General features: G+C 37.0%; 2 protein-coding genes across 2 annotated transcripts in view; one reads left to right on the top strand and one right to left on the bottom strand.

Annotated features, from left to right (window-relative positions):
- PON2 (paraoxonase 2) overlaps nucleotides 1-3,591 on the bottom strand; it is a 35,809-nt gene extending 32,218 nt beyond the window's left edge. Inside the window, exon 1 of the mRNA XM_041728285.1 lies at nucleotides 3,442-3,591. Coding sequence (XP_041584219.1) covers nucleotides 3,442-3,479 — 38 coding nt within the window. The 5' untranslated portion in view covers nucleotides 3,480-3,591. The remainder of the gene's footprint in view (nucleotides 1-3,441) is intronic.
- A 15,939-nt stretch (nucleotides 3,592-19,530) lies between these two features.
- Nucleotides 19,531-20,941, top strand: part of ASB4 (ankyrin repeat and SOCS box containing 4) — an 88,053-nt gene continuing 86,642 nt past the window's right edge. The window contains exon 1 of the mRNA XM_041727978.1: nucleotides 19,531-19,735. The gene's annotated coding sequence lies outside the window, so the exon portion shown is untranslated. The remainder of the gene's footprint in view (nucleotides 19,736-20,941) is intronic.

Consider the following 20,941-nt stretch of genomic DNA (forward strand, 5'->3'; position numbering starts at 1 on the left):
TCAGACAAGTTTCTGGTGCTCAGGAATGAGGACTTGTCTGGACATGGAGATTTGAGGATCATTAGCAGACAGGACAGCAGGCTGAGTAGATCACCTTCAGGAAGGGTAGAGGTTGTGTCCCAAAGTGAAGTGCTATATGCTAAAGTCCTAAAAGCTTTTATGGGTGTATAAGTAGCTAGGAGGTGGGTTACAAAGTGAGGAATGGGATAGAAAATTAGGAATTGAATTGAGCTTTAGGGAGTTACCTTCAACTTGGGAAAGCAGACACTGGCATTGATGGGGACCATTTATTTGCCTTTTCTCCTGAATCAGGGCATGGTCTTGAAGTTGCTCATATCATGGTGCTCCAGGCAGTCACTCCCTATCCATGGAAAATGACACTTATTTGTGATGCCTGTATAGGCCCTGGAACCCACATGGAAGATGAAGATAGAGGGAGATTGGAAGGAAACTTCCAGTTATTGTGCTTGACATAAGAAGGTCCCTTTCCTCGCTTCTATATCTCCACTGTCAAGAGTTATAAGAGAGCCTTGGAACATGCTTCTAGCAAGACCTCTCCTCCAACACTCACCGCCTTACCTTCAATATCTATGGTCTCTGATTAGGCCCTTTAACCCTATGTTATGTGGTCAACATCTCGCTACTCAATCATCATCCTCTAGACTCTCTTACCATTTGGCTGAGGACTTTTTCCCATCTCCTTATCCCCCCTAACTTCCAAAACCCTTTTGTTGTGTGCTCTGGAACTCACAGTCATAACAAAATCCCCTATATTCTCACTGTCTTCTCTCAATATTCTCTTTGACTTTCTGCATTATCTTCTGACCCTCAACTGGGACAACTTTCCCACCTGTCCTAGAAGATTCTAGCTCCTGGCTCACAATCACTCCCTTTCCATGATATCCTTTCCTCTACCCTAATCTGCCACCTACTCCTATGGATTATATTTTAAGACTTTGCCATTACCAGTAATGACAATGTCTCCAAAATTTCAACTTTAAGATCTCATTTTTACTACTACCACCTCTTATCTTTTTAGCTCATTCTCTTGCTCCACTTTTGAAAAATTTTTGACCTTGTTTTGATGTCTTACTTTTTAAAAGCTATTGCCTCTCACTCCATTTAATTTCACTTTTCACAGGGCTGATTCGTTATAAAGTGGCTTTTCACTGAAATAACATATATATAAATTTAGAGTAGTGGTTCTAAGTTCTGAGGATGATCATATACTTTTACCTAGTAAGAACTAGCGAAAAACTAGTGGGCTAATTTCTTCAAGTGGGCAAGTTTTCTGAAAAATGCATTATTTCTTCCTTCGAGTACCCTTTCCTGCCATTTATTCTTTGTTCTGGTGAACAGCTTTGACTCATCCAGGCTGACAAAAGCAGTGCCAGGGATAGAACTGGGCCTGCCACAGAAAACAAAAGAAGAGTATCACAGCAGATTTCAGTTTTAGACGGGAGACTCAAAGTCCATTCAAGGAAACATCTGAGAAAAGGAGTAAAGATTAGCCAGCTGACTATCACATTCTGGGGCTAGTCTTAGACATTGTCAGAGACATCATGAACCTGACTGCAGCTGGGAGGACAAGACAGCATTTTAACTAGTGGAAGGCAAAGGCAAAAGGCAACCATTGCCAGAGTCAGTGAAAGGACAATGATGGGCAGTGAGAGAGGCCAAGAAGTACCTCTGTAGTGGCAATGTTTTACAGACCAGGAAAATGCTCACTTGTTTAATGTCCCAATTCCAAGACCTCCATCTCCCCTGCTAATGAACTATGTGTGTACAGCACAGACAAGCAGGAGGAATTTAGATTTTATTTGATACATATTATTTTTGGAGGATAGACGTGAGAGTCTTAAGGAATTACTTTGGAGACCTATTTCATTTTCTGCCTTCCATTTATTATTCCTGCAAGCAGTGTTTTATTATTATTATCATTATTTCTTTTTAAGCCTATACGTTTTCTTTTCATTATTTTATATTTCACAGAAGTTGTGGAGTCTGAATTTGCCTGGGTGCCTTGGGAGAAAGATGAGCTCACTTTTGGCATGGGAGTTAGGGGCAGGCTGATTTCTCATTTCAAACATAGATAGATATATGTTGATTTAATATTTTACGACTTAAGAACATAATGGATGTTTACATGAGGTATGATTAATGACAGAGATGGAGGGAAGGGATACTAACTTAAGTCATCTATATTCTTGGTAAACTTATGTTTCATTTCTAAGAACCTTTTTTATGTTCTTTGACACATATAAATCTTAATGTCTTGTGACTCTTCTATATAAGAAGAAATCAAAGTTACTTGAGAGTCTTAAGAATGGAAAATAAAGGCAACGTGAGGCACTGCCTACAGGTCCATAGGCCATGAGAAATCATAAGAGTATGTCCAGGCAGGCCAGTGGAATAATGGAAAGTTCCTAGTGGAGGACATTGGACAGAATTGGACAGTGGGCAACATACAGGAAGAAGCCCTAAAAAAGAACTGTGGGCTTGTGGGCCACCAGTATCTGCTCAGATCAGGTGATGCTTGTCTGAGAGCACTCCCTGCTGACTCCCTTCTAGCCCAAGGTCAGCTGTGGAGCTATCTGGGATTGATAGTTGTCCCAGTGGTACTGCAGGAGATATGGAAAAACTCACCCAGGCAATCTCCTAAATCTCCAGTAAGCCACCTCCTTGCCACCAAAGAGGGAAACAACAAGAAAAAGTACTTTTTTCTCACTCCACCCAGTTTTCCTGCTTGCGTGGCATTTTGCATTTTGTTGCATTAAGTTGGTGACTACAGACTGTACTGTTCTACCCAGGAAAAGAAAACAAAAATTCTCAAATTTTGAAAAAAACCTTTAAAAGCTTAAGGGAAATATAAATAAAGAGTTATTGGGGACAGTTGGGGATGGACATGATAGATAAAAATCAGTGATAGACAGGCAGATGGATGGATCAAGAGGTGGGTGATGAATCTCAGAGTCCACTGGAATACATAGAACCATTCTTTGAGCTTTTTGTTTCTCCATGTCTGGTGTCAATGATTATGTAATCCACATGACAGAGTCCTGGATGGTCCCCAGACCACCAAACTTAGGGATTACCTTTTTTTTAATATATTTTTTACACTCTCTCAAGCCCCATCTCACATAATCTGCACACCAAATTTCTACAAAGATTCCTTGGCATGAAGTGCAGGGCCTTATATCACCCTTCTTTCTTGTTTACTTTACTTGGAATTCCATCTCTGCTCTGTGTCTTGTACCCTGTGTCTCTTCTCTTCCCTCGATCCTGCGGTAGGCAGCTCCCTTTCATTTCCTTTAATTTTCAAGTAAGAACCATGAAAGCAATTAATGCATATGGCGCTGAAGATTTGGGTAAGTAGGGGATGGAGAAGAATAGCATTACATCACAACCAAATAAACAGTATGAAAGTTACTATTATTTTACCTTATTCTATCCTTGTTGTAGTTTCCAGTCATCTTCATCACTGGGCTTCTCTCTGGTTTTTGTTTTTGTTTCTTCTTCAGCCCAGTTGTCCTGCTGGTCCATCAATCAATTTCTCTAGGACATCTTTCTCCCTTTTGGGTTTCCAAGGGCAAAAACCACCTCCTCTGTGTTTTCTTATTGTCCCAGGAAAACACTGAAGGATGTTTTCTCTGTAAATAATTACAACTGGTCATTCATTAATGAATTGTTCCTAACATACTGGCTATTAGGAACAGAAATGATCTTATTGCCATCATCCCTAGGGACTGCCCTTTGGGGAGTCCCTGTTCCTCTGGGATAAGGAGGGGTGGTTCTGAACCCAGGAGTGGGGTGTCTTATCTGCACAGCCTGGGACTTGCTCTTCTAAGGATTAACATGTAGAAGCAAAGAAGTCTGGCAGATCTTTCAGCTTCTGGCTGTAGTTTCCAGGTCAGGCTCTAGTTTCCCTCCTGTGCTGGGCAAATTTTTACACAATTTCATTCAGGAGTTTTGAAATCCTATCAGATATTACTAAAGCCTCAGCCAAGGAAGACACTATGTACTACTGATCTATTTCTTAAGGAAAATAATAATAATTAAATATAGAACCTCATAATTTTACAAACTAATAACATTTCTAAGCACAAGGTTTTAACAGGTAGCAGCAATTTTAATTAAATATCCCGTCTTCCAAAAACCGCTGCTTCTGAGCTCTTTATTTTGCCTATTTGCTCTTCAAGGCAGGATCGTAGATGATAATTTTAAAAGGACTTCGATCCAAGGACACTTGGCTTCAATATGAAGACCTTCCCATTTTTGCCCTAGGATGAAATCTTTATGCCGAGGATTTCAACCTTCCCTTTGTTCTGCTTTCTCTTCCAGACTTCGGCTCAAAGCCTATCATTTCACACCCAACCTGGCTGCAGGTTCTTTTGCTAGCAAACAAATGAAAGTCTTAGCCCTCAAGAGGAATTCTACCTTTAGAACTCCAAAATAAGTGTTTTCTCCAGGCTATGCTTGGAAAACAAGGTCTTATATGTCAATAACTCTTCGCCCCAGAGCCCCCCTTTGAGTTAGCTTTTCTATTCCTTATTCTGTAAACTATTAGAGGGTGCTTTGCCCTTGCCATGATAATATTGACAAATACAACTAAACTCTCAGCATTAGTACAAAAATGGTTCTTTGAGTCTTGTTTGTACTGTTTAGTTTTACCCATTATATAAGGCTCCTCAAGTACAAAGTTTTTTGGAAATGTTACTGCTAAGAGAGTACCTGTATATTGCTACAAAAGGAGCAAGAATGACTTTTATGCAAACTCATTTTGAGACTGCATGGAGAGTCATAAATATATTGACCCTGATTATCAAACCCAAAATGGGCACATATGACCTGACAAAAGATTTTCTATATTTTTACTTACACAAGCAATATATGAATGTTTTTGCACTACAAAATATTCAACAGTTACTGATAAAATTAAAATCCCCCTGACCCTTTTCTGAAGGAGAACACTATTCTTAGTTTCATATGTATTCTCTTTGTCTATTGTTTGTACCTATAGAAACATATGGTATTATTGTATGAATGTGTGTTTACTAAGCAATATTGCCAACTAATTTTTTTTGGTGCCTTGAGGATGGCTTTTCTTTTTGCTACAGAAAACATTCTTCAGAGGTAATTTTTGGTTTTAAAATGTAATAGTTTGGGATGCCTGGGTAGCTCAGTAGTTGAGTGCCTGTCTTTGGCTCAGGGAGTGATCCTGGAATCCCAGGTTTGAGTCCTACATCAGGCTCCTTGCAAGGATCCTGCTTCTCCTCTGCCTCCGTCTCTGCCTCTCTGTGTGTCTCTCATGAATAAATAAAATCTTTTAAAAAATAAATTAAAAAAAAAAATAAATAAATAAATAAATAAAAATAAAAACTAAAAAAATGAAATGTAATAGTTTATTAAAGTTACAGATTATGAAACCTATTTCTTATATTTATGGTAGCACTTATAAATATCTGTTCAGCACATTTTAACAATCATTTATAAGAGTTTATAAATGTTAAAACCAATTTATAAAATTAGTTATTTAAATTTTTTATTTCAACCTGTGTTCATGAAGCTAATATCATTTCTTTCCCTTTAAAGTTCTACATTGTTTGATTTAATCAACAAAATTTTCCAAGTACTTAAATAACTCATATATAGAAAATAACTATAAACAGGTGATTCTTAAGTTCTCCTAATGTTTCATTAATGACTATGAAGCAAAGATATTAAATTAAAATCACAAGCCTAAAACCATTATATTGGAATCACAAGATTGTTGTTCCAATTAGCTATTATCTTGGTAGACTAAATTCTAAGTATTACAGAGATATATAATATAAATAAGTGCAAAATTCTTAACACTAATTTATTGAAAACACACATTTGCTTATCTTGGCATTTATATACTTAATTTCAAATTTTCTTAGTAAACCCTAAGAAGGCATTACCTATTAAAGAACAATAATGTTATCTTACACCATATTTGGGATGACTTTCTCATATAGTTTTGGAGTTGTTTTCTTTGCTTGATGGAGTTTTACAACAAACAGAGGACCTAGACTGTTATATAGTTGGAGCACTGTGATCATGATATGCACAGAACCTTACTTACATGAAAAGTTACAAAGCCAATGATTCCATAAGTTTAAAAGTGGGCTGGCCACAGACATAGTTTACATCCCTGGATTTGAGTCTTGTCCTTACTGGATTAGACTGTGAAATCCTACCCAGGTGGCAACATCATTTGATTAAAATTTACATTTCTAAGGGTAAAATAGGTAAATTTATTTCCATTTAATTCTAAAGATCTTTGAGCTTGCATAAATCCTACCTGAATTCTTTTCATATACTGTCTGTCACTACTGCCTATCACTGAGGTCCCATAAAATTTCTATAGACACTTAAATTATCTATCAGAACATTCACCTACGTATATTTTCCATGTTACTAGGTATCATAGCAGCATTCCTTCTTTGGTGCATCATATTTCACTGCATAGATAGATATGCCATTGTTTATATATAACTGTTTCTATATCAATAGATATTCAGATGGTTTCTAATTTTTTGCTGTCCCAAATCATTCTACAATAAATAATCTTAAATGTGCTTTTTTGTCCCTAAGTACAAATGTTTCTATAGACTACATGCTTAGAAGTAGATTTGCTAAGTCTTTAGAGGATGCATATATTCAGTTTTAACTGATTACTGTCAAATTGCCCTTCACAGTAGCTATGCTAATTTAACACATCAGCAATATGAAAATACCTTTTTCTCTAGTAACAATCAACTGATATTGTTAAACTTTTTTTTTTTGCCAGACTCTTGCATGACAAAAAGATATGTCATTTTCCTTTTTATTTGTATTGTTAAGAATCTTTGTGAGGCTAAATATCTTTTTGTATATTCATTTGTCATTTGTAATACTTCCAGAGTTTCACTTTCTTATACATTCATGGGTCTGTTTCTGGAATCTTTATTCTTTTTATGTTGAGCTAGTTTTTTAGTGTGCCAATAATGCACTATTTTGATCACTATAAATCTATAATACAATTAGATGTTAGATTGAACAAATTTTATTACCTTAGCCCAGTTGCCTTTATTTAAACCAAAAATATCTTAGTTACTCTTAAAATTTTACACTTTCATATAAGCTTTGTAATTAACATGTAAAAGTTTATAAAAAATCCTATTGATCTCAGTTATGGAGCATACTGAATTTATGCTCCAGTTTTTGGAGAATTGATGTTAAGATGATGAATCGTCCCATCCATGAACTTGGCATTTACCCACTTTTTAGGTCTTCTTTTTGCTTTTCTGTAAAAATATATGACATTTTCATGAAGATTGTGTACATTTATAATTAGAATTATTCCTAGGGAATTTATAGGGTTTGTGTGTGTGTGTGTGGTGTCATGAATTGTTGTGCTAGTTTCCTTTAGAACTGTCATAAAAATTACCACAAACTTGGTGGCTTAAGACAACAGAAATTTATTCTCATTGCTCTGGAGTCTTGAAGTTTGAAATCAAGGTGTGGTCAGGGTCACACTTCTTCCAAAAGCTTGGGGAAAGGATTACTCTTTGCTTCTTCTAGCTTCTGCTGACTCCTGACATTCCTTGGTTTGTGGCAGCTTTAGTCCAATCTCTGCCTCTGTCTTCTTGTGGCCTTCTTCCCTGTGTTTACAAAAAGTCCCTCTCCCTTTTCTTATAAAGACATCAGTCATTATTAGATGTAAGATCTATCCTAAGTTTAGGATGGTTTCATCTCAAGAGGCTTAACTAATTATATTTACAAAGGGCAATTTCCAAATAAAGTCATATTCTGAGGTTCTAGATAGACATGAATTTTAGGGGAACATGATTCAACCCACTACAAATAGGAATTCAATTTTTTCTATGTATTTTTTGATTAGTTACTAAATGGAAATGGGAAGGATACTAATTTTTGCATGTAGATTATATTTCTATTCCTCCTTGCTTAAAATCGAAGAAAATGTCTTGCCAGTTTCTTGGATTCACTTTAATTTTCTGGGCAATCAATATTATTGACTGCAAAAAATACCAATTTTAAATCTTTACTTCCACCATTTATACTTTGTTTTTTCTATCTCTTTCATTGCTTAAGACTTCTCACAAAATGTTGAATTTTTTCAATTTATTCAAGTTTTCTTTCATGTTTTTCAATAAAGTTTCATAGTTTCTCCACAAAGGTGTTATACAAATTTTAAATCAACTTTATTTCAAATACTTGATGATTGTGTTGCTTATGTGAAGAGGTCTTTTAAAAAACTGTATTTTTGACTTTGTTTTTACTGATATATGGAAATATTTTAAAAATTAATCATGTATTTTATGCCTAACTAAACTTTCTTTGTAATTCTAAAAGTTTGCTAGTTTATTGCTCTGGATTTTCTAATAGAAAATAGTATTTTCTGCAAAGAAAGAGTTTTGTCTCACCTTTCTTAGTATTTATATATTGTAAAGCCTTCAAGATACATTGCATAATAGTACAAAGGAAGAAATGACTTTAACTGAGGTGTTTCTAAAGTTCTATGATTGAATATGGTTTAAGTTTTTGATAGGTAAATTTTTGAAGTTAAAGAAGCTTAGAAATCACCATTCTAATCACCATCCTTACAGCAAGTAAAAAGCTAAACAAACTGAAAAATGTGTAACTCTGTTTAGATCTATCACAGAAATTAGATCACTGAATAAACTACTACCTCCCAAATTGGAGAGACAGAAAGAGGACCACAGAGAATTACAACTTACTGGAACAGAAATCCATGAGGAAAAACTTTTGAAACCAGTGCTGTGGTAGGAAAACCTGAGATATCATTAGTGAATTGCTGTAGGCTCAATCTGGACCGATTCGAATGTTAAAAACTCCAGAAAGATCCAGTCCCTGGTGGGGATGGTGGACATCCCCACACCTCTGTGAGTTTCCTCGGTAGGATCTCAACTAGTTTCTCACAGTGACTATCAAAGAAAAGGCACCCGGGCTTCTGGCAGAGAGAGAGGTAAAGTAAACCATTTTAAAATATGCTATTGCATTTTATTCTTCTTTAAAATGCCTGCCCTCAGGAGAAGCTATTTACTAGAGTTTAACTTGTGGTTTTATCAAAGCCTACACTACTTGAGGAAGGAAAATAACCAACTCCAGTCCTCTATAGCCACGGTGTCTCACCTAAAAGGGGAATAATCTAAGAAGAGCTGAAGGTCACAGTCCAGGGACACTGGCTCACTAAAAGACTGACACCTAACTATAGGGCTATAGAACACTTCCTCTCCTCCCACACCTTACCACAACATTGCTAAAGGTCTTTTCACAACAGTGCTGTTTGTTTAGTAGATCATATCTGGTTATCAGGCCAAAATTTGCAAGACATACTGAAAGGCAAAAAGCATGTTTTAAAATTTTTTAAGATATTTTATTTATTCATTTGAAAGAGAGAGAAAAGAGAACATGGGCAGGGAGAAGGATTAGAAGGAGAGGGAGAAGCAGACTCCCTGCTCAGGGAGCCTGATGCAAGGCTAGATCTCAGGACCCTGGAATCATGACCTGAACCAAAGGCAGATGCCCAACCATCTGAGCCACTCAGGCCCCCCCTCCCAAACACATTTTAAAGAGACTAAACAAGCACCAGACAGGGCAAGGATGTTGGAATTATCACATCAGAAATTTAAAACAACTATGATTAATATGCTAAGGGCTCAAATGGAAAAAGTAGACAACATGCAAGTACAGATGGATAATATAAGTAGAAAGATAGGAGTCTGAGAAAGAATCAAAAAGAAATACCAGAGACCAAAAACACTGTAACAGAAATGAGGAATACCTTTGGTGGGGTCATTAGTGGACTGGACACAATGAGGAAAACATCTCTAAGCTTGAAGACATAACCATAGAAACTTCCTAAACTGGCAAGCAAAAAGAAAAAAAGACTGAAAAAACAAACAGAATATCCAAGAACTATGGGACAACTTATAAAGAGCTTAATGTAAGCAAAGTGGGAGTACCAGAAGAGAGAGAGGAACAGAAACAATATTGGAAGCAATCATTGTTACCGGTGGGAGAGTCTGCATTGTGTGAATGGAGGTCTCGGTTCTTGGATTCCCCATGAAAGATATACCTCAGGGTACACTCTCCAGTAAAGACATCCAGAAGGAAGATGACAAGCACAAAGCAGTTTATTAAGGACAGTATGCTCTCAAGCTGGGAGAACAGGTAGACCCAGAGGTGGCAAATGCACTGGGGTTGGTGGTGTCTTTTCATGTTTGCATAGGTTATGGGTCATAGCTAGGGGTGGGCTCCAACTGATGTTGCTTCCAGTCATCTAAGGGACTTCACCTACTGGTTGTGAGGGAGAATTTTTGGCCCTACAACATTCTTACCAGAACTTCCAAGGCCATCTTCCCCTGTGGGTTTGGGTGTTTGTTGTGGGGGGGGGGGTGTAGGAGGGAGGGGAAGGTCAAAACCACAAGTAAACATATTATAATGAAGCCGAGGCAGAGGTTGAAGAGGACAGCACATGTTCTGCATCTCTGGCTGTTGGTCTGTCAGCCCCAGGGTGTTGGAAGCCATAGACCATGATGTAAAAAGCCACAAAGTCAGTGGTATTTTGATAGCCAGCATTTTTCCTAGAGCTAGAACAAACAATCCTAAAACTTGTATGAAACCACAAAAGACGCTGAATAGCCAAAGCAATCTTGAGAAAGGAAAGTAAAGCTGTAGGCATCACAATTCTAGACTTCACGTTATATTACAAAACTGTAGTGATCAAGACAGTATGGTACTGGCATGGAAATAGATGCATAAGATCAGTGGAATGGAACAGAGAACCCAGAAATGGACCCACAACTATATGGTCAACTAATCTTCAATAAAGCAAGAAAGAATATCCAATGAGAGAAAGAGAATCTCTTCAAAAAATGGTATTGGGAAAACTGGACAGGTACAAGTAAAATAATGAAACTGGACCACTTTCTTACACCATACACAAAAATAAATTCAAAATAGACGAAAGACCAAATTTGTGAGACAGGAAACCATAAAATGCTAGAAGAGAACACAGGCAGAAATGTCTTTGACATCAGCCATAACAACTTCTTACTAATACACTCCCTGAGGCAAGGGAAACAAAACCAAAAATAAGCTATTGGGACTTCATCAAGATAAAAACCTTTTGCACAGTGAAGGAAATAATGAAACTAAAAGGCAACCCTTGGAATGGGAGAGGATATTTGCAAATGACATATCTGATAAAGGGCTAGTATCCAAAATCTATAGAGAACCTACCAAACTCAACACCCCAAAACAAATAATCCATTTAAGAAATGGGCAGAAGACATGAATAGACATTTTTTTTCAAGGAAGACATCTAGATGGCCAACAGACACATAAAAAGATGTGCAACATCATTCACCATCCAATCCAAATCAGAACTACAATGCAGTTATCACCTTATATCTGTCAGAATGGCTAAAATTAACAACACAAAACAATTATTGGTGAGGATGTGGAGAAAGGGGAACCTTCATGCACTGTTGGTGGGAGTGCAAACTGGTGTAGCCACTTTGGAAAGAGTATGGAAGTTCCAAAAAAAAGTTAAAAATAGAGTTACCCTATGATCTAGAAATTGCCCTACTAGGCATTTTCTCAAAGGATATAAAAATGCTGGTTCAAAAGGATACATACACTACGATGTTTATAGCAGCATTATCAAGAGCCAAATTATGGAAAGAGGCCAAAAGTCCATTGACTGATGAATGGATAAAGAAGAAGTGATATTTATGTATATAATGGAATATTACTCAACCATAAAAAGGATGAAATCTTACCATTTGCAATGACATGGATTGGACTAGAGGGTATTATGCTAAGTGAAATAAATCAATCAGAGAAAGACAAATACTATATGATCTCATTCATATGTGGAATGTAGGACATGAAACAAATGAATATAAGGGGAAAAAGAGCTAGGCAAATTGTTAAAGAGACTTAACTATAGAGAACAAACTGAGGGTTACTGAAGGAAGGAGGGTAGGAGAGGGGCTAGATGAGTGATGGGGATTGAGGAGGGCACTTGTGATGAGTGCTGGGTTTTATATATAAGAGATGAATCATTAAATCCTACTCCTGAAACTAATATTACACTGAACATGAACTAAATGGAATTAAAATAAAAATTTGAAACTAAACCAAAAAACAGAAGAAATTTTTAAAAATCCTCATAATCAGGGTGTTGTGCCCTCAAGCTTCTAATGTGTCACCTATTTTTCAACACCTTTGCCTCAAGGTCCATTCTAACTTACTGCCTACCCTATCATAATGATTGAGGATTTCCCCAAATTAATGTCACACACCAAACCATAGATGCAGGAAGCTCAGAGGATACCCAGTAAACAAACAAAACAAAACTGCACCTAGACATATATTCAAACTTTAGAAAATCAGAGATAGAGAAAAAAAATCTTTTAAAAAGCCAGAGCTTTTAAAAAGCTCTTAAAAAGTAGCTTTTAAAAAGCTTTTATAAAGCTACTTCTTTCTATAGAAAGGAGTAAAGATAAGAATTATGTTGGGGAGTGCCTGGGTGGCTCAGTCAGGTAAGCAGTCTGACTCTTGATTTCGACTCAGGTCATGTCTCAGGGTCATGAGATGGAGTCCCAGATTAGGGTTCCAGGCAGAGGGCAGAGTCTGCTTGAGATTCTTTCTCTCCTTCTCCTTCTGCCCCTCCTCCCAGAAAGAGCACAGGCTCTTTCTCTTAGATAGATAGATGGATGATAGATAGATGGTAGATGATAGATAGATGGTAGATGATAGATAGATGATAGATAGATAGATAGATAGATAGATAGATAGATAGATAGATAGAATTACATTGGACTTCTACTCAGAAACCATGCAGGCAAGAAAAGAGTGAAGTGAAATATTTAAAGTTTAAAGGAGACCTTCCCACCTCTACCTACTGCCTACCTAGAATTCTGTACCCTGTAAAATTAATCTTTAAAGGTAAGGGAAAAGGGTGCTGGCTGACTCAGGTGGAAGGGCATGCAACTTTTGATCTGGAGATTGTGAGTTTGAGCCCCACGTTGGATGTAGAGATTAGTAAGATAAACTCAAAAAGATAAAAAATAAAGATGAAGGAGAAATAAGGACTTTCTCAGATAAACAAAAATTGAGGGATTTTGTTGTCGTTTTTAGTAGATCTGCCATGCATGTGATGTTAAAATACATTGTTCAGAGAAAAGAAAATGATATAGGTCAGAAATTCAGCTCTATGTAAAGAAAGGAATAGCACTGGAGAAGGGACAAGTGAAAGACATCAGTCACCCAAATGCTGAACAAAATGATTTCTGGATCACTGAAAACTTATGGCTTAACCATCCTATGAAAAGCCAAGCTTTTTCACAGGCTGAGGCTGTGACTTCATATGAAATCACACCCATCCTTGACTTCTTCCCTTTCCCCATCCTTCCCCCACTCACTTAATGGTATGTCCTGGGATTCTTTCCTTAAATCTTTTTTATCTGAAAAAGTAGAATGTAAGTTATACTTGAATGTTGAAATCTACCTAAGGTTTTACTTGTATCATTTGACATAGTCATATTGTTTCAACTTTATTAACAACGGAAAATTACATGTATGGCTTTTAAAAATATTGAACAATCAGTATACGAAGATAAACTCTACTTGGTCATAGTTGGGTTTTTTGTTTACATACACTGTCAGATTTGATTTGTAAATATTTATTTAGGAGTCTACCTCTATGTTCTTTCTTTTTTTAAAGGATTTTATTTATTTATTCATTAGAGTCAGAGAAAGAGAGGAAGAGACATGGACAGAGGGAGAAGCAGACTCTCTGTGGGGAGCTGGATGTGAGACTTGATCCCAGAACCTGGGGATCAGGACCTGAGCCAAAGGTAGACGCTTAACTGACTAAACCACTCAGGCACCTCTGCCTCTATGTTCTTGAGTGAAATTGGCCTCTAATTTTATTTCTTGTGTGAAATTTTGTTTCCATTTTGAGATGATAATAACCTTATAGAATAACTGTGTATCTTGTTGTGTTGTGTATGGTCAAATTTCATAATGATCCATGGATATTTGATAAGTGTTTATATCTTTATTATGTGCAGAATTTGCTAGTTCTTATATATTGTAGACTTTGAATGGAATTATTCAAGTATATATTTATATTTGTATTGTTTTGAATTATCATCTCTCTTCCATTTTTCCTATAAAGTCTTTCTAATAGTATCTTTTAACACTTCTATTAGATAAAATTTGGATCTTCTGGATGGGTTTTTTGAGTCTCTGTCTTCCTTGTCTTAATTTGCATCTTTTAATTGTATGTTTGTCCTGTATTCTGTGGGGAAAATATTTGAGTTTTTCCTCAAGCTTACTAATTTGCTCCTTTTTTTGTGTCCCATCTGCTATTCTGCTCGTCTATTGAATGATTCATTTCAAAGATGAAGCCTTTAATTTACATGACTACTAGTTGATTCTTTTTAAAGAATTGCTGTTTAAAATATTCTATTGCATCTCTTGGTTCATGGAATATTAATTAAGCTTCAAATAAAATCACTAGTTTTTATAATGACCTAGAATGTACTAGATGATCAGGTTCCTGTAGATCTCTGAATTCTCGCCCACCTTGCCCATTCTGCTCCAAACATTTTGGTCTGCCTGCAGTTGTCAACATTTCAATGCCTCCCAACACCTACACCTGTTCCTCCTCCCTGCTCACCGTCTTCTGGCCTGGATGTGATAAGGCTTGTTCACCCACATTATTCAGATCTGTGCTCAAAGGTTACCGTTTCATCAGGGACATATTCCCCAACTACCTTATCCAAAGCAGCACATAATGCCCTCGCACACACATTCACTTGCTCTCTCCCCCAATCCTTTACTTACTCCACTTTTGCTCCTTGATATTTTATTTGGTTTCTTTCCCCCCCATCAGTAAATTGAAATGTCCATAATGGTAGAGATCTTGCCTGCTGTGTTTACCATAAAACTTGCAGAGTTCAAAAAAAAAAGGACTTTCATAGTTCAAAAAGTGCCTGGTACACATTGGAGAGACCAAGAAATATGTATTGAATGAAGTAATGATGGTGATTCTAAAATCCAGTGCCACCAGTTCTTTCTACGTGTGTGCATTCTTCCTTGCTTGGTGGCTCTTCTTTGTGATGCTGGCTTATCTCAATTGGTAAAGGGTCCTATGTGTATCTTGTATTTGTGATGCCCTGTTAGGCCATCATGGAAAAGCTCTATCAATGTTCTCCAGCCCGTACCTGGAGAAGATTCCTGAAGTGATCCTGGTGGGGGACTGACAGATGCCTCCAGCCACTTTGTTTGGGGGAGTGGTTGTGCCAGAATAGACTCCCGACTGGGATGTACCTATAGCCAGTCTCTGAGATGGACCCTGTTCATTCCTCCTGACTGTGACCAATACTCTGAGGTCTCAGTCCTTCCTTTTCAGTAGAGGCCCTACATGCATTGTTGTGGCCTGAGGGCTGGCACCACTCTTGCTTGTTGCTTTACACAGAGAGAAACATGGAATGCTTGACCTACTTGGCTGCTCCCACTGTAGCAACCCTATTATCTTACCTTCAGTGCCCCAGGGCTCTCTCCTCCTTACTTCAAATATCTTTCATCCATGTGCATGAAGTAGCATCCTTTTCTTTAAATTATTTTGAGACCATTTCAGATACACAGGCTGTTGCAAAATAGTTCAAAGAATTCCTATATTCCTTGCACTCAGTACAATGTATGCAGTACCTGTGGGAGCCAAGGAACTCATGTTTGCTATAATGCTATTAACTCGAATATGGACCTGATTCAGATTTCATCAGTTTTTTCATGCACTCCTTTAAGAAAAAAAGAGAGCTTTATTGAGATATGATTCATATACCAGATATATACCACCAATGTTGCCCATTTGGAGTTTCCGATTCAATGATTTTTACCATATTCACAGAGTTGTGCAACCATCAACAGAATCTAATTTTAGGACATTTTCATTACCTCCAAAAAAGGAAAACCACATCCATTAGCGTTTACTCTTGATTCACCACCCTCCAGTCCCAGGCAATCACTAGTTTATCTTCTGTCTTTTTAGATTTGCCTAATGTTTTCATCCATGTTATAACATGTATCAGTACTTCATTCCTTTTTATGGCCAAATAACATTCCACTGTATTCATACACCACATTCTGTGTATCCATTCATCAGTTGATGGACATTTGGGTTGTTTCCACATCTTGGCTATTGTGAACGCTGCTGCTATAATGTTTTGTTTTTTTTTAAAGACTTTGTTTGTTTATTTATTTATTTATTTATTTATAGACACAGAGAGAGAGAGAGAGAGAGAGAGAGAGAGAGAGAGAAGCAGAGACACAGGCAGAGAGAGAAGCAGGCACCATGCAAAGAGCCTGACATGGGACTCGATGCAGGGTCTCCAGGATCATGCCCTGGGCTTCAGGCGGGGCTAAACCGCTGCGTCACCGGGGCTGCCCACGCTACTGCTATATACTGCATATTTTGGGGGAGGGTAGTTCTAGGAGATTTCATCACATAGATTCAATAATTATCATCACAATCAGAATACAGAACTGTTTCATCATCACAAATAAAATCCCTCATGTTATCCCTCAGTGAACACACATTTTCTGCAACCCTAATTCCTGGCTCCCACTGATCTGTTCTCCATCTCTAGAATTTGTCACTTTGAGAATGTTATGCAAATGAAATCATACAGTATTTAACCCCTGGAGAGTGACTGGTTTTATCCACTCAGAATAATGCTCTTGCATGTGTCAAGTTGTTGCATTTTGTTTCTATTTATTGCTGAGAATGATTCCGTAGTATGGATGTACCAGGGTTTATTTGTTCATCCATTGAAGGACATATGGATTGTTTCCAGCTTTGGGCTATTACAAATAAGCCTTCAATAAATACTACTTTACAGATTTTGCATGAACATACATTTTCATTTCTCTGAGATAAATGCCTAAGAGTAGAGTTGCTGGATCATGTGATAATTGCATGTTTAGTTTTTTGAGAAACTTTTAAACTGTTTCCTAAAGTATCTGTACCATTTTACATTCCCATTAGCAATTCATGAGAGACCTGATTTCTCTGCATCTTCACCAGTGTTTGCTATTGTCAGTAATTGTTACCTTAGCTATTCTGATAGGTGTGTAGATCATGGATTTAATTTGCATTTCTGTGATGACTATTTGTATTCGTTTTTTTATTGCTGCCATAAGAAATCACCACACTTTAGTATCTTAGAGCAACAAAAAAATTATTGTTTTATAGTTCTGTATGTCAGAAGTCTGAAACAGGTATCCCTGGGTTAAAATCATGGTGTGGGCAGGGCTTTCATTCCTTTCTGGAAGGTCTAGGGGAGAATGTTTCCTTCTAGAGGTCACCAGCATTCCTTGGCTTGTGGCTCTCCTTCTATCTTCAAAACCAGCAATATGGCATTTCTCTGATCCTTATTCTGTTGTGGCATTTCTGTGACTGTAGCCAGGAAAAGTTCTCACCTTTTTTATGACTTGTATGATCAGACTGAGCTAACCTGGGTAATCCAGAATGATCTCCCCATTTCAAGGTCCTTAATCTTAATTACATTGAAAAGGTCCCTTTTGCCAAGTAAGATAATGTATTCATGGGTTCCAGGGATTAGGAGTTGGACATCTTTTGGAGGTTATTATTCTGCCTATGATACTAATGATATTGAACACTTAAAAAATTTTTTTTAAAGATTTTATTTATTTATTCATGAGACACACACACACACAGAGAGAGAGAGAAAGAGAGAGAGGCAGAGACACAGGCAGAGGGAGAAGCAGGCTCTATGCAGGGAGCCTGACGTGGGACTTGACCCTGGGTCTCCAGGATCACGCCCTGGTCTGAAGGCAGCACTAAACCACTGAGCCACCCAGGCTGCCCTATTGAACACTTTTATATGAACATTCATATATTTTCTTTGCTGAATTTGTTCATTCAAATCTTTTATGCACATCTAATTGGATTGTTCCACTTTTGAGTTTAGAATGTTTATATATTCAGGATATGAGTGTTATATTGAGTATATGATTTGCAAATATGTTTATATTGTTCTCAGTCTTCGGTTAGTCTTTTCATTTTCTTAGTAGGGTATTTTACAGAGCAAATATCTTAAACTCTGGTGAGTTCCAGTTCACTAACTTATTTTTGAATCATGTCTTTCAAGTCATATCTAGGTACTCCTCAACTAACTGTAGGTCACGGAGACTTTCTTCTGAAAGTTTTATAGTATTACATTTTACATTTAAATCTACCATACATGGGCAGCCCGGGTGGCTTAGCAGTTTAGCACTGCCTTTAGTCCAAGGCCTGATCCCAGGGACCTGGGATCAAGTCCACGGCGGGCTCCCTGCATGGGGCCTGCTTCTCCTTCTGCCTGTGTCTCTGCCTCTCTCTCTCTGTGTCTCTCATGAGTAAATAAATACAATCTTAAAAAAATAATAAAAAATAAATCTACCATACATATTTGTTTGGAAACAACTATTATTTTCATGCTTCTGCACAAACAGGGCTTTGTGAGCAAAAATTACTGGCAACTGTGCTAAAGTTTAAGCATTTTATTCCCATACATTTTCTTCTAAGCACTGCTTTAGCCACATAGCACAGATATTTTTAAAAAATATTTTATTTATTCACTCATGAGAGACACAGAGAGAAGCAGAGACACAGTCAGAGGAAGAAGCAGGTTGCCCGCAGGGAGCCTGATGTGGGACTCGATGCTTGGACCCCCGGGATCACGGCCTGAGCCGAAGGCAGACGTTCAACCACTGAGCCACCCAGGGGCCTCAGCACAGATATTTTTGACTGAAATTTTTCTTGACATAATTGTAGGTTTACATGCAGTGGTGAGAAGCCATACAGAGAGATCCCTTGTGCATGTTGCCTAGTTATCCTCAATGACAATTTTTCAAAAAATTACAGCATAATATCACAACTAGGATATTGACATTGAGAAAATCCATTGATTTTATTCAGATTTTCCCAGTTTTACTTGTACTCTTTTGGGTACATGTATAAGTACTACACAATTTGATCATCTGTATGTGTTCGTGTATCCACCACCATAGACAAGATAGTGAAGAATTCCAACACCACTGCCACTAGGGTCCCTCATGTGGCTCTTTTATATCAACCACCCCCCCTTTTGCCATGCTTCCTTTCCCTGACCCACTGGTTTGCCTTCCTTTTCTAAAATTGTCATTTCAAAATTGGTTTAAAAGTGGAATCATACCGATGTAATCTTAAAGGGCTTGACTTTTTTTGATCAGCAGAACTTCCTGGAGATTCATCCAGGATCGGGGTTTATTTTTAAATACTTGCTGAGTAGTTTTCCATGGTCAGTGAATACCACAGTTTGTTAAGCCATTCACCCGTTGAAGGACTCTGGACTGATTCCAGTTTTCAGTTGTAACAAATAAAGCGTCTATGAACATTCATCTGTTGACTTTTGTGTGAGCACAAGTTTTCATTTTTCTAAGATAAATACCCAGGAGTGCAATCACTGGGTAGTGCAATAGTTGCATGTTTAGTTTTTAAAGAAACTGTCAAACTGTTTCCCAGAGTAGCTATACCATTTTACATTCCAATCAGAAATGTGTGAAAGATTTAGTTTCTTCAGATTTTCACCAGAATTTGATGTTGTCACTTTTTTTTTCCTTCCCGGTAAGTATGCAGTGCTATTTCATTATAGTTTTCCACAGTTTTGTGTTTTCATTTAAATTCAGTTGATTTTTTCATAAGCTCTCTCTCAAGACTACTTACTTGACACAGGGATTATTTAGAAGTTCCTTATATGATTTCTAAGTGCTTAGAGATTTTTCTGTTCTCTTTCTTTTGTTGAATTCTAGTCTGATTCCATTATGGTCAGACAACATATTTTATATGATTCCAATTCTTTTAAATTAGTTAAGGTTCATTTTATGATTTAAGAAAAATCTCTGATGAATGTCCTGTGAACACTTTAAAAGAATACAGGTTCTGTTGTTTTTGTGAAATGTTCTCTTGACTATGTTAGATTTCACTGGTTGGTAATATTGTTCAATTCTTTAAAATCCTTGTTGACATTTTTTTCTACTGTTTTTACAAATTCTAACAAAGGAGTGTTAAAGTCCCTGACTGTAATTGTGAATTTCTCTATTTCTCTGTTCATTCTTGTTTTTGCTCTGAGTACTTTGTAGTTCTCTTATTTGCTGAATACACATGTAAGATTGTTATGTCTCTTGGTTAACTGACCCTTGTAGCATTGTATAATGTCTTGTTTTGACCCTGATAAATTCTTTTTTCTGAAGTCTTCTTCATCTGATATTAACATAACCACTTCAGCTTTCTGTTGATGAGTGTTTAGTTCATGCTATCTTTTTCCTATCCTTTTACCTTTAAGCTACATTGTATATATCATATATTATAGCATTACATTTGAGACATATTTCATATTTACCATGTAGTCAATTATGTAGTTTTTAAAAATCCTTCTGGCATGCCAATCTTTGTCTTTTAATCGATGTGATTAGGCCTTTTAGATTTAAGGTAATTATCAACATTGCAGAATTTATGCCTGCTGTTCTATTATTTGTTTTGTGTTATCCCTCTGTTTATTTATTCTTCAGGTCCCCTTTGCCTTTCTCTGGGCTACCTGAGTAATTTTTTAATATTCCATTTTGATTATCTGTAGTGTTACTTATTGAGTCTGTCTCTTCATAGAATTGTTTTAAGCAGTTCTTCTATGGACTATAATAAGTATAATTTATTGCAGTCTTTTTTAATTTTTTTTATTTTTTTTTAATTTTTATTTATTTATGATAGTCACAGAGAGAGAGAGAGAGGCAGAGACATAGGCAGAGGGAGAAGCAGGCTCCATGCACCGGGAGC

This window comes from Vulpes lagopus, chromosome 13 (genome assembly GCF_018345385.1).
Source record: "Vulpes lagopus strain Blue_001 chromosome 13, ASM1834538v1, whole genome shotgun sequence".
Classification (NCBI taxonomy): domain Eukaryota; kingdom Metazoa; phylum Chordata; class Mammalia; order Carnivora; family Canidae; genus Vulpes; species Vulpes lagopus.